This window comes from Falco rusticolus, chromosome 4 (assembly GCF_015220075.1).
Source record: "Falco rusticolus isolate bFalRus1 chromosome 4, bFalRus1.pri, whole genome shotgun sequence".
Lineage (NCBI taxonomy): Eukaryota > Metazoa > Chordata > Aves > Falconiformes > Falconidae > Falco > Falco rusticolus.
This window is the reverse complement of record NC_051190.1, coordinates 14,074,747-14,089,846: the sequence shown is the minus strand read 5'-3', so window position 1 is coordinate 14,089,846 and position 15,100 is coordinate 14,074,747. Positions and strand designations below refer to the sequence as shown.

At 37.0% G+C, this 15,100-nt stretch overlaps 1 protein-coding gene across 2 annotated transcripts in view; it reads left to right on the top strand.

Annotated features, from left to right (window-relative positions):
• Positions 1-578: 578 nt before the first annotated feature.
• Positions 579-15,100, top strand: part of CFAP20DC (CFAP20 domain containing) — an 84,229-nt gene continuing 69,707 nt past the window's right edge. For both annotated transcript variants that reach the window (XM_037387139.1, XM_037387138.1), the window contains exons 1-5: positions 579-663; positions 5,806-5,888; positions 8,122-8,211; positions 8,702-8,795; positions 10,665-10,737. In XM_037387139.1, the coding sequence (XP_037243036.1) occupies positions 5,868-5,888; positions 8,122-8,211; positions 8,702-8,795; positions 10,665-10,737 (278 nt within the window). In that variant the 5' untranslated portion in view covers positions 579-663; positions 5,806-5,867. The remainder of the gene's footprint in view (positions 664-5,805; positions 5,889-8,121; positions 8,212-8,701; positions 8,796-10,664; positions 10,738-15,100) is intronic.

Sequence of the window (15,100 nt, the reverse complement as noted above, 5' to 3'; positions counted from 1 at the left end):
TTCCTTCCCTCACAGAAAAAAGCCAGACGTACAAGTCCACTCTAATTCCTTAAAAAATGAGTATTTTGACATGGCTGCTCTGGCTCATAGCTTCCTACATCCTTCTGAAAAAAGAAAACCGTAACGCTTTACACAATGGATGCCTTAAGGAGGAAATGACAAACGTGGTTCAGGAGTTGAGTTCTCAGCAACATTTGCACTTGAGACACCTCCACAGGCCCTGGGTGACGCAGCGCCATTTCACAGGGCCACGAACTGTGTGTGTGCCCCAAGGGCCAGCCTGAGGGGGCCAGCACAGCCTGTGTGGGGACCAGCCTGAGAGGGCCAGCACAACCTGTGAGGGGGCCAGCATAACCGCCTTAGCCAGGTTTCAGTCACATAGTGCGGGCCGGGGAGGCCCGCGGGCAACCAGCCACCGCCAGCAGGCCACCGCTCCCCTCACCCCCTGAACAGTCGCGGACCATGAAACCCAAAGTGACGGAGGAGGGCGCAGCTACACGCCCCCTCCCCCCCCTCCCCCCCCCCCCGCGATGGATCGATCCAGCCACGCCCCGCCCGCCGCCATTTTAACCGGTTCCCGCCTCCATCTCTCTCTCGCCTCTAGGGGAGCCTGGGCCCGCCCTCTGCGTAGGTGCGGCCTGGTCCCCAGCCACCCTCGCCCAGGTGAGACGCGGCGGGGGCCCAAGCTCCCCGGGCTGAGCCGCCCTCATCTGTGGCGAGCGGAGGGGCCGTGGCGGAGCGGGCGAGCCCCGGCGGCCCGGCCGGCCTCGGAGGGGCGGGGTGGCCGGTGCGGCGCAAGGGGACGCGGCGTTGCTGCTGTGGTGGTGCGGGGGAGCGAGCCTGCGGCATGCCGGTGCTTGCATCGTGGGGCTTCTGTCAAAGCGTTTCACTGTCGAACTTTTATAAAAGTGAAAAACTTTTTTTTTTTTAAATTGTCTTGTGTGTAAAGGCAGGCTCTGCTGCTTTTCACATAGGAACACCGGTAGCCTTGGTAGTGTAGTTTATTAATGGTCTCTCTACCCATTTATTATGTTAACTTGTATTTTGAGAAAATATATAGCAGTGTTACAAACCCAGCTTTAAATATTCAATATGTGGAATTCATTTGTCTGGAAGATACTAAAACCCTTCATCAGTGATTAACTGCTTTCTCTGGTATGCCCCAGCCTGCCATAAATCAGCACTGGCTTTGGGCCTGTGATGGTGAGTTATATGGATTCACAGTCTTGGGTCTAATCCTATGTTCCCTGCCAAAACCAGCGTATTTGTGTAATTTTTCAATACAGATTAGCTGTAGGTGCAAATTCACTTACTTTGCTTCACACTTTCAACTCTGGAATAGAAAATCTTAAATAAACACAGCTTTTTCAACACTGGGGTGTTGATCAGAAAAATGTCTTTGTATACTTGCATAAATGCATTTCTAAGTCTGGGGGCTAACCATGAATACAAAGGTTTTCAGGACTCAGAGTCTGTCCATCCCTGTCTCCCTTGGAGTTAGAACAAGGCTTAATACTGAGTAATTTAAAAGATGCGTGAAGGTCTGTTTGTGAAATACTCTTTCCCTTGTAACTTACAAGGGGCCAATTGTTTCCAACATGGGGCTACATAAATGCAAAATGTTATTGACATACTTGAATGTGCAACATTCTAGTTTGAAGAAAAAATAAACATAAGATGTCATAGTATGGAAATATTTTTGGAGAGTACTCGGTGGTTTGTGTGAATGGAAGGATTAGAGAGCCCTTTGGACTGCTGCTGTTTTATTTTTGGTGTAGGAAACACTGTGAAACTAACACTCAAAGTCAGTGCACAAATCAAGACCTCACAAGGTAAATCCTGATAGGAATCTGTTCTTCCAAAGATAAATATCTTTCATTGTTGCTTAATTTTATAAACTACATTCTTGATGCTTTGTCATTGGCTGACACTTTAAACCTGTATTTCCAGTTGGACAGATGTACTAAAGTACACAGTTCAGGGCAATAAAAAAATAAGTTTGATCTGTGACTGAAAAATGAGAGAAGTGCTACTTTATGGCATTCTATAAAAATGTCGTAAGATATCTATTTGTTTGAAAAATATGCAAAAAAAATGAGGACTTATATTTCAAAGTGCTGTTGATTCTTCTAAAACAGACCCTCTGGATTTTAAGCACTGTTGATTTTTAGGATTTCTGGAGAGGCTAGGAGGGAGATGGATGAAAAGGGGAAAAGTACCTATCTAAAATTCAACGCAACTATCAATTTTCCAGACCATTCTCTTGTTTTTAAGCACAGGTTACTATAACTAGAGACAGTAATACCTGATACATAATGATATATCTCAGGAATTACATGAAAAACATGTCATTCATGTAATGGTTTTGGTAGCTATCAATCTTAATAGCAAAGGTAATTTCTAGTCTTCATTTGTAGTAACTTAATGGAAATTGAGAAGTTACATGTAAGCAACGTGAGCAAAAATGTATTATAGTATACTTGGAGTATTTTTTGTCTTTATGAAAAACAAACTATTTCGCTGATGTGTTTACAGTAATCAACTCTCTAGTATGAATGAGTTGTCCTGACACAAATGCTTACAAACTTTGGGTCTAGCTTACCTTTCATTGATGTTAGGAAGAACCATCTTGTTATGAATTTGATAGTTAATAAGGGTCATCAGTTCTCTGAGTCTGTATAAAATTATGTTCTGTGAATTAGTAAATAACCTAGCTTGCCCATGTGTATGTTACTATAAAAAAACTGCATTACTGACAAATTGTAAGCCATATTGTAAGAGTGAACTTTGTTTGATAATTTGAAGATTTCTAGTGATGTTACAAAAGCTCCAGTCCTTCAGTAAGTGTTCATCATTCCAGTTTTTGTATTTGTGTAATACCACATATTTCCCAGATGTTATATCTTCATATCTACCCTTCCTGTGATCCATTATGAAAGTAATTATGTGATCATCTCTTCTATCTTAAGCATAGCATCTGAATGAGAACTTTTCAGTTCAGACACATGCTTCCTCCACTTAAATTTGACTTAAATAGTAAGAGAAGGTTTTTGTGTGATATAGATGTGTCTTTGTGGTGGTTTACCAGAGCATATGGGTTCTTTCTGTGTTTGGAGCCAACTGGTAACTATTTCCATACAACACAGCATGGAGATGGATTAGTGATGTCAAGCCAAAGCTAATAATCACTGCTGAGAAGCAAAGTGTATTAGCATAGTATTGAACCCAAGTTAATATATCAAGATGGCTTCTACTCACGCTGTATGCAGCTGTTTGCATCTTCCTTCAAAACCCTGTGTGATTTGCCATTAGTGGACTGGCTCTTATGAAAGCCAGGTATACTTTATGAGAAAACAGTGAAGAAAACAAATTATTACTTTCAATGTCTTATGTGTGCAAATACTGTAGCTGTCCAGCTTGCTAAGTAGCTGTTAGCCTTTCCAACTGGAAGGATGATATGGTGATGAAGATGAGACTTGGCTTCTACATACTACACACTAAATGTTTGTCCCAAAACATATAGTATGATTATAGTCAGCAGAAGTCTTCTGACCAGAGTACTAGTAGTAGTTTCTGAAGGACATTAATTATTTTTTTTTCAATGTCAGAACTTCATACTTTTTACGCAGTGACTCGTCAGGATCCATGACATTTATTTAGTCTTAATATTTTTCCCTGAGATGTAATAAGGCATAACAGAACTGCAAGGTATGTGAGGGTTGTGTTAGGTGCCTGATGCTTGGCAGATGAAGAACTGATTTATAAGTAAAAGTGAAAGGGCTTTGCACCAAGGCAAAAGCAGTGTCTTCCTTTGCACCTCCTTCACTGAAAATTAATAATAAAGTAAAACTGGGGGATACTGAAATCCTTAGTCCCAGAAGGACAAGTGTATCACCCTGTGAGTTACGGTAGTACACTCATTGTAAATATGTACTGTAGCAGGGCATGACTTCTGCCTCTCACTGCCTGTCCTTCACATTTAGCTCTGGCAAAGGCGGTCAGATCAGTAGGTCACTCTGAGATTAGTTCCATGGTGCTACTATTTCGCACTGAGACATGGATCATGCAATTTTGAGTAGTTCTGGCTTGTTTAAAGGCTGTAGATAATAGCAAAGATAGGGCTGCAGACAAAGTGAGTGAACAGGGATTTCCAAAATTATTGCTGTATATGTAAAGTGAATATACACAGAAGGAAGTTACACACTTGCTTTAGGAGTGCATTCTTTAAAAGGCATTTCTAAAATGTCTAATTTGTAATTCAGAATAGTTCAATATAGCAATTAATGTAGTCATTCTTAAAAAAAAGAGTGAACGTGAACAAGTGGGAAATTTGTCTAAAATGCAGAATAATGCAACTGGTGTTAGGTATGCAGTGGCAGTATTAAAGTAATATGATCAAAAACTAATTACAGGTTTTGATAGGCTCGTTAAAAATGCTATGGTTTCTAAATGTCGTTTTCCTTATAATCAAAGTTTAAAATGAACTAATGTTTCTGGCAACAGCATGGGATAAATATGTAATATCTGATTTTTTTTGGCCGTTTTTATTTTATTTACAGGCAACTTCAAGAGTTAAAATTTGTTGCTGATCAAAACGATTGGTTAGACATCAACAGACTTCATCTGAAATGAATTGTTACATGCCTTTTAAAATAAAATGCTGCTCTAATCCTTTAAATGCATACATTCTTTATGAACTCATGCATATTGTCACTGAATTTCTAGTTCATTTGCAGTTATATATCTTTTTATAAAAAGAATTTTGAACTTTTGTCACCTGACTGAGAGCTAAACTGTTCTTTATGAAAAGCTGTACTTATATTCTGGTGAGCAAATTGGGTTTTATCTGTTAAGAAAATGGTTTCAGGCTCAAAAAAAAAACCCAGTAATTAAAAATAATTTAATTCTTTAAGTGATCTGTGCCTGAACTGAAGCAGTGAATGTAAACAAAGTATATCAAATGAGACAGTCTTGTGAAAGGATTTTTCTGTGTTTACAAGCACTTTCAGTTTTCACAGTGAAGGTGTGTGTTGTCTCTTGTGACTGGTTCTATCTGTCTTTGGTGATTGACACCTGCCTTTTATGTTCAGGGTCCCTTCACTTTCTGTTGACTCCAGGTGAAACCGCAGACACTCAGCATGATCAAAGAGGGATGTGGGAGGCTTACAGTATCAGTCCTTTCACTTTGTACTGTTACAGATTCTCCAACTGCAGACATCTCTTAATTCACATTGACTTTACCAGCCCTCAAACAACTGAAGGCTTGGTTTGACTCTTACTAATTCTTCTCAAAGAAGAATGCTGAATGTGAAAGAAGATATCTCTCAGATGTCTCTGCCAAATGTCTCTAGATGGAGTGGTTTCTATTGCAGCTGTCCCATATGTTTCTTTCTGTATTAAATGTTAAGCTTCTCTTTAATGGAGTCTAATGTTTTCCAGTGGGCGCTTGATAACAAAGAATATTTTTTAAGTGTATTTAAAATGGTTTCCAAGGGTTTTTAAAGCATGAGAAAGCAGTCATTCTTAGAAATAAGGGCTGACATAAAATTACTAGTTTTACTTGTAATGTAAGGAAAGGCAGTCCTGGGTACTTGATGCATGAAGAGAACGTTTTCCAAGACAGTGTCAATATTAATATTTTTTGATCTTAATTCCTTTCTGGTAGCACCCTGATGTAGTTGATATACATTCTGTACTTGTGAAAAGTATTTCATAATACTATTCTATCTTTTAAAAAATGGTTGGAGTTTCATTGTAAGATTTTTTTCATGCTAAATCCTACAATTTTTTGTTGGTTTTTTTCAGTGTAGTTTGTGTCTTTACTGATTGAGAAGCTGAAATTATTTTTTGCCTGTGAAAGCTGGAAAATGTTCAAAAATCAGTATCAGGTAAAACAGAAATAGTTCTATTGTTTTTTACCCTCTTTCATTTCACATCTGAGAGAACTCAATTAAAATGGCTTATTCTGGGGGGCAAAAAGTCCAGATACAGAAATGTTTTGGGATGTTTCATATTCAGTATTTTATAGAAATGTTATGAAACAGTGGGTAGCTGCTGATGCTGTCAGGTCTAGAACAGACACCACTGTGGTGTTACCAGTGACTTTTTGTCTGTCTCTACCCTTGCAGACCAGGGAAGGCACACCATCTGCTCCCACCTGGTCATGTAAGCAGGCCCAACTCTTACAGTATTGTCAGAAAAAGGAGATTGTTTTTTTTCCTTTTGTGACAACACTAGTCACATCATTTGCAAACCTTATTCTCCCTGTTACTGTTTCCTGGTCTTCCTTTCCACCATACTGCCTTACTTTCTCTGTGCCAGTCCCGTCCTGAGAGAGCAGCCCACCCCTAATTACTTACTGGTCCCAGATGTGTACCCAAAATTGGTATTTCTGATGCTGTTACCTAGGCTATCTCAGCTTTATATGGCATTTCTGATACCGTTGCCCAGCTGCTGTTGGCTTTGCAGGGTTGTGCTCCCCAAAAGATGCCCCATGCTCTCCTCCAACTGATTGTGGAGTTTGACAGTTTCTTGCTTAACACTCCCCCTTCGCCACCCATGAGATGCATCATCCTCCACAGCACTGAGTAACTTGTGTCAGCTTCTCATGTTGGTGTTCAGCGCTTTATCATGTCATCATCAGCACGGTAGTTTTCTGTATCCTGTTCAGTTAGTTTTAAACTCAAATCATGGCCTGATTAAGGGCTGCAGTATCAACAAAATGTGTTTGTAAATATGGGAGGAAAAGCCACTTATTTGCTAAATTTTCTATAAGCACATACAACTTGTCAGTTAATATTTTTTAACTTTTTGAGAGCTTGATCCTGTCATCCTTAAATAGGTCAGATAACTTTAAAATTTATAGTATGCCATATTTTGAATTTCTTGATCCATTATAAATTTAAAAACTATTTTGTGTGGTTTATGGAATGCCATTTTGAATCTCCTTAGAACTTAGTAAATCCAGTTGCTGGGGTTAGCCATGTGACTGGAAGCTGCCAGATGTGGGTAGGCAGAGTTCTCTGAAAGCATAATTTGAACAGCATTTATTTTGCTGGCAAGACTTGCTTTCCCCTCATGCTCATTCTGACTTCTGTACAATTGTTTGGGCAGCTGAACATAAAGAAAATTGGGGAGTGCAGGCAACTAGGAATAAGAAGGGAGCAGCAGAGTTGTAATAATTGATTAGGTCAACCATGCTGCTGAAAAAATGCATATCAAACTATAGACTGAGTACATTAGATGTCATGGTTTTGGTGACATCAAACGGGAAAAATATTGAAGTCATTCCCTAAGCAGAGGTGATAAAGCCTACCTGCCCAAGAACCTATGGTTAGATTCTTGCATGTCTAATAGGACACATGCTCTGTGTAAGGAGTTTTCACCTGGCAGGGGCATTTATAATCTTTTTCCAGTATTCTCTGATGCCTCATGAAGGCTGCAGCATGAGTGAAACCCTTACCTTTTTATGGTGATACTAGTAGGATCAGTTCTACTGTAAGGCTGCTTAATTCGCTCCAGAAAAGATAGTAATTTTTTATTAGTTTCTCAGACTGTTTGGTCAAATCAGGCTGGAATTTGGTAACTAGTAGAAGAATTACTGGGAAATGTCTTTGACATGCTTGCATATGTAGACAAAGCCGAACATATTCACATATATAGACAGACTGTGTAATCTTCATTTCCATAGGAAATCAGACAAAACAGCTAATCTGTGACAGCTTTTATTTTTTTAGCAGTATGTTTTAAAACACTTCATTTGGTGAGCTGTAGAAATAAACCATATCCAAATATAATTTACTAATTTCCTGCATGTTTTTAGAATTTTTGCAATAATCTTGCTTTTTAGAGAATTACATTATAAATAAAACAATTTAAAATATTCCATTATATTCCTTCAGTTATGTTCTGATCCTCTAGTAAAGCCAGATACTGACTATGGATTGCTATATTCTAGCAGTCTAGAAGCTGGTTTTAATATTCTGCTAACTGATTAGTAATACTGACTGTGGTAACAGTGTGATGTAGGGAGGGATTGTTGTTATGTATTCATCTTGACCATTGACGATTCATTGCTGAGCGTTTGGTTGGATGACGTATCCTTAAACCATTTCGTCACAGGGTGGTCCATTTGTTGAAATATTCAGTGCTCAAGGCAAGAACCCAGGAGCAAAATGGAAATTCTTGGGCAAACCATCAGCTATATGGAAAGTAAGTTTTTAAAGAAACTTCTAAAACCTAGAGCGTAACACAGAAAAGTGTGAATGAAGCTTAAAATTGGAAGGTAATGAGGGCTTTGACCTGACAGTGGAGCTGTCACTTGCAGTTCTGTCATTATGACAAACTAAATGACTAGTTAAATTAGTTCTTTATGCCTGCTTGCAGACTAGGTTGGTCACAGTGTAATTTTATAGTTTAAATATTTAGAAAGTAATTTTTCTATTCTGATAACTAATGGATTGAGTTGGGCCCACTGGATCATGACTCCTGTTTGTCAGCATTATTTGTTCATAAAACATGCAAGTAAAGGACATTTCTAAGGATTATATTATTATATTTGTATTTGAACTACTGTCATACTTACAGTGCCATCTGTCATTCATAATTTTTTTAAGTAGCTTTGCATGTTAGTAGCATGGTTGGTTGAGAGGAAGGAAATTCTATGAGGATGCTTATGTTTGTTTATTCTTGCTTTTTGTAGGAATATGATAAAGAAGTGAAAGGCTTTGTTTTTATACTTGAAGGAAGCAGTCAAATCAACAAAATGCAGCTACCAAAGGAAACTAGACAAACTTGTAAGTGTCAGGCTTAAGTGTCTATGATGTTCTGATTATTGGATCAGTTTCATACTATCATTCTCCCTTATTTTGGGTGTAATTCAGCATTAGTGAAGTGATTTTTCATAAACTTTTTAGCAGGTCAGTTATAAATAAGTAAAAGGTGTAGAAATGCCATATTAAACTTAATGCTTAAGGGAAGATCCTTGTTGGTACGTATTGTCCTAGTGCTGCTAGGTTCACTTTTGTACCTGATCCTGCTACAGGCTGATGTGTGGCAAATTAACTTCTGACCCTATTTGGCACTTACTAAAGCCAGTAATTCTGTTGGCATCACAGAATATGAAATAAGTTCCTGTCCCCTTTCTCATTTTACATTTTATAAAGTATTTTTGCTTTTATGTGTCAAACAAGCACTAGCAGCACAAGAAAGCTATACTCAAATTTCAGCTACATTAATGTAATTAATGTAAAAATTGGGTAGAATGGCATGTTTCCTTAGGTTGTCTTATTACCTGCACCAGAATATACCACAGCAGTCTGTTTCTCAGAATTTACAGCGATCATAATTTATGCCTTCGACTCCACTGTAGGGTATTGTACCTTATAAGGCTTGTAGTAATGAATTGAGCTGGTTTAGAATTAACTGCTTGCTTTTGGAGAAAAATTGAGATGATGATTTTAGTCAAATGAAACAGGAATCTTCTGGTATAGTTTTCATGCAGGGTATATAATTCCAAATCAGTTTTTCCAAACAAACACAAAACAAGAGATTGCACAGTCTGGTCATGCAATAGGGCCTTGAAGCATAATCTGATTTTTATAAAAGAAACTTACTGTTACCTTCATTATAATAAATATTAGTCTAATGTATCTTTCTGAGAAATCCATTATTGTTTACTGCCAATGTTACAATAAACAATTATAGCCTAAAATGAGGATTGAGAATTACTGTTGTAGATTATCACTGCTAAGAATATTTTGGTTTTAAATTTACTTTAGCTACTGCTGCACTATTACAGTCAAATTTCCATCTGTTACCATTCTGTTTCCCTCTGGTTCTTCCTCTCTTGAGGTGTATGTACCTCAAGTATTTCACTTACGTCAGTTATACAATTTTGTATTGTAATCTTTGAATTATCTTCCAAAATAGAAGATGTTATATATACAAATATAATTTGAATTTTTTTAAGTGTCATTTAACCCACAAAAGAAGAAAGTTCTGAACTGGTGTTCTTTAGAAGAGGAGTTAATGTTGCTGTTGAGACTTGTTAAGTCAAAGAAGAGCAACCTGTACCCTACCTGATGGAATAACTAAGAAAACAACGTGCGGTTCAATTCAGACAGCTTTGTGCTATCTGTTTTCCCTTGATAGGGAGCTACTTGAATCCTAAAAGATTTGTTGTATTTGTTCCCTCAGTTAAGCTCCTCTGCTATTGTTCTAAAAATCAGAAGCCTCCACTGAGCATTATTGTCATGATCTGAATTGCATTTTTACCCAGGGGGGTTTTGAAGCTATTTAATAAGGTGTACATTGTCACAAACACGAGCACAAGTTTCATATGACTAAGATAATCTTGATAGGAAATTATTACTTTGTAATTTGTATGGGATATTTGATGTTTACGTGCTCTTGGAATGCAAGAATTGTAAGTTAAAAAAAGGTCCTTTTATTTTTATGAAAATTCCACCGAAGCCACAGATGGGACTTTTATTGCAGTTTGAATTGGTTTTCTTCAGGGTTTTCTTGTGTTCGTATGTTCTGCAAACCGTGGAAAATAACGTTGCAGGAGCATAGCTGTATGGTACAAAATTTAAGTACTTGATGGTGAAATGTACATTGGCACACGCAGAGCACACGTGTTTATTTTTTTTCCTGTTTTCTAGTGGGATTGATCCAGCAATTTCTGACACTTCAGATTTTTGTGCCGTTGGGACGAGACTTCTCCACTGAGTTACTGTAAGATGCATAAAACTTCCTTGAATACTTAATGTAAAATGAATGCCCGATTGCAGCCATTAATTGTGGTGGCAGATTTTGCATTACAGCACAGTGACTTATCAAGTCAATAAGAAGTAATTAAGCTAATACAATCATTATTTCTTGGATGTTTTAAATACTGACATTCCTTTAAAGACAGAACAGACTCAAAATCATGAGTGAAGATAGAGGAAAAATCTGAAGAAATGAGACAGAATTTATCAAACGTATGAAGATACTGGCTCATGGGGGTTTCCTGAAAATTCGTAAGATATTTATAAATAACTATTGCAGAGCCCTTTGATTAAGGGCAAAAAGAAATGTGTCTTCTAATAACTGGGGGAGGAAAAAAACGGTTAAAACTAGAACTGGAGTTCTCAGTTGGTATAATTATGGCCATACTGTAAGGGAAGAGAGGTATAGCTGAAACAGACTTTTTTCAGTGGTTCTGTGTGGAATGATTTAATAGAGTTTTAAACTCTGGCAATTGTCAGTCTTTGGACAACGTTTCCTCTCAAGTTGCACCAACTGTTTATAACCAGCGCAATTTGCTGAGCTTTGTAGCCAGTAGAACACCTAAGATTTGGGCTAACAAAAGAACTGTTATGCCATTAGAAACCCTGCAAGAAAAGATGGGTTGAATGATACACAATTCAGCTGAGTCAAGTCAATGCAGAATTTTGTTTTTGTTTGTTTTTCTGTAACTTTGCATTCATCTGTACCCATAGGTGTCAGAGGTTTTTTGATTGAAGTCCCTTGTGTCTGGGGTAAGGGGAGGCAGCTCTGATAGGTTTAAGTCAAAGAGGACAAAATGAGATGCTGAGAAAATACCATTCCAGCTATACTGTAGTAGAGAAAACAGTGTTCATTATAATGCAAAGAATCTATTTCATGCAATTAGGATGGTGTGCTATTTTATGTTGCTGGGAAATTCTGTTATCTTCTGTGCCTTCACGTAAGTAGTCATCTTGGAATATTTTGTTATTTTAACAAAGGATGTGCTAGTGTGAATTGAGTCATATGTATTAAAATTCCTCAGTGGATTTATAACAATCCATGCAGGTATTTTAGTCTGTGGTTTGAGTTAGCGGGCTTTTATAAGCTATGTCATGTTGGTAATATACTTTCCTCTGTGGCATGCTTAATTTCTAACATAATTTTAGAATCTGAATATTGAGAAAATCTTCAAAGGATAAATTAACTTAGCAGAGATCTTCCCTAGAGAATATTTTTGTTTCTCCATAGAGCATGGAAATTAGAGAACAGCGGGCTCAAAGTACTTGTTTTAAAGACAGCTTTGATCAATGCATTAAGATCTTGGTGCAGAAAATAGTAACATTTCACTAATTTAAAGTGAGAAACTGTTGGCAGGAAAGCTGGTAATTGTTTAATAGACCAGAAAACTGCAGGTTTTCAAGCAGCTTCCCTTTCTCTGTAATTTTTCTTCCTACCACAGCCTTTATACCTTTTCAGGTTTTTTTCCTTTCAAGGTAGTTCGTATTTCTTACTGCATTTTGAATATTTTTTTCTTAAGATATCTCTGACATAAGCGTACCCAACTTTAAAGCTACCCATTATTTTTTTCCTGCAACACAAAGAGCTGCTTTGTGTGTCAAATCACACTGACTCTCCTGTTCTTTGAATTTTCTGAGTGTAGTTCTGGTAACGCATTCTGCTCCTATGGTATTAATTGATGCATTACTTCTAAAGCGGTGTAACAAAAAGGGCCAAAACAAACAGGGTGTGTCATCCAGTAAACAGAAACAAAGTACGTAGGTTTGCTTCTCATCTGTGGACAGATGGCAGATGCTTACGTGAGATGAGCAGGAATTCAGATTTTCTGTAGCATCATACTGATTATGATTCTTTGTGGTACTTGCCACTCATCTATACCTCTTAACAAAAACCTCTTCTCCACTTCAACTGAATTTATTTTTTCATTGCTTTTTTGATAACCGAGAGTGCTAATTTTCTACCTGCTTTCCCCCCTTTCTTTGCCCTTTCCAGCTTGTATCTAGACTTTGTTTTCTTGATCTTTTCTCACTACTTCCCCTTTCCACCATTACTATGTCCTTATAACAATATGTTTACTTCTATAATATTCTTATGTACTTCTGTAAATTTAAATACATGTATTTTGTATTTGCTATATATAATTTATGTAAACATTTACTATATAAATTTGCTATATTTAAATAGTTATGACATTTATTTTTCACTTCCTAATTTTTCTCTTTTTTGCCAGCTTTCGTGATTCTAAATTTGTATTATCAGAGAGTCTGATACAAATCCTAATTATCTCTCCTTCTCTCATGTGCGGTGATTTCAGTTTCTATGTGGGTGAAGTAATCTCACTCAAAACATTTCTGTATACTTTTTACAAAAGAAGAAAAGTTTAATTCAGTGTAAATGTTTCGTTACTTAATTACTTATTATAATCACGTCATGCTTATTCTGATAATTATGTAAGTTCATCAGTGCATACAAAGTAACTGGAGCTACTTAAAGACTAAAAAGTGCAATCTCATTTATTCCCCGCTTAGTGCAACTGTATGCAGAAGTTAATAAAACTTTAAAAATAAACTTAGTACTAAGTTCTGTATTAGAAATCAACTGTAATTTGTTGATGTGCTAATAAACTTCTTCAAGACTTGCAGAATAGACAGTGTATTTTATCCTAGCAGACTCATGATAATCCATTAAATAATGGAGACAAGTCCTTGTTTCATGTGTTTCCCATTCAGTTCTTTTCATTTCAGACATTTTGAAAACAATCTCTTGCTTGTTTGTGGACAGAATATTGATTGTGCTGTTGCTTCCTGGAGTTGAATGTTCGAAGAAGTTTCTTACATAATCTGACTACTTACTACTGAATCATTGAGTAGCTTCAGGTGCAAATTGATAGCATACCAAGCCATCAAATTTACTTTATGTAAAAAACCATGGCAAGTTTTAGAGTAGCTGCACATGATGTTTTGTTACATTTCTTCTTCTGCTATTCTGCTTAGAGATGGAAATATGAATTTAGTTTGAGCCTAATCCTTTATTTAGCATTCTGTTCAGTGATTGATCTGATCAGCAAAAAATAATTTCTTCAAGGCCATTCATCATTGCTGGCATCAGCTGAGCTAAACCTTCTGATAACTTGCTATCAAACAGTCATGTGGGATTCTGTCATAAATACCTAATGTGCAACCTGTTTAAATTGGCTGGTTTGCCTTTTCTTTGGAAGAAATTTAAGTAGAATTTTTGGATACTTTGTTAGGTGGCATGACTAGATGAGTATTGCCCCATTAACAAACAATTTATTGATCTGCCTAAAAACCTGTAAAATAGATGTTGGATGAAAAACTTGGTGAAGCATAATAAAATCATGACTAAGGTAAAGAGCATGTAATTTATGCAAACTTTCTGCAGCAAATAGCAAAGCTATTAGTACTGCTGAATATAGCTGTCTGTTGTAAATGTAGTAGCCAGTTGTTAAATCTTCAGTATTACTGATTTTGCTCCCTTTCTGAGAAAGCAAAAGTAGCTCAGTCTTTGAAAAAGTATTGGTGTGTAAAAGAAAACAGCAACTGGCTTGTGTTGGCATTCTTGGTTTAATTCCCAACATATGGACATGTGCAAGTGCTAGCACTTCTGCTTGGCATTTTGGCAAGCACGTGAACGTTCATTCATAAATTACTATAATGCCAGTCATTGTCATACTTTTATTTCTGGTATGTTTATTTTCAGTGTTAGGTACCTGTCACTTGAAATTAGTACATCACATTATGATGAGTTTTATGGCAAATAAGTAGAGCTGTTGATGTGAGAAAATAGACCTTCACGTTGTACCATAGCCTCCAGAAAAATAAAGTAGTGGTCTGAGGCACAAACAAGGAACAGAAGCTTTACTTCTGGTTATGCACTGAAATATTTTGTGGTCTTGTATGAGTCCCTGTAGGTTGCTCAGCCTTTTCTCCCCAGTTCTGTCATATAAGTTATGGGAGTAATTTATCAGTTTACTTCGAAAATATTTTATAAATATATTTATAAATATTATTATAAAGAGTTAACGAACTCATATGATACTTTTAAATAAATGAAGTGATAAAAATAGAAGTTACAGTAAATCTTAAAATCTGGTGGTTGATCAAGTAGGCTTTCACTGATAATGTAGGCTAGCGTGTGCTGGCAGTACAGATTTAATATTTGATGGTTTATCCTATTGCTGAATAGAGGCCAATTTAGGGAGGTAGTGCTTTTGGTGAAAGAAGTTTCCCAGTTTTGTATTTGGGCATCCAGACAAGACGGGATAGTAACAACAAAATGTGTTCAAACTAATATGTGAAGTGATCCA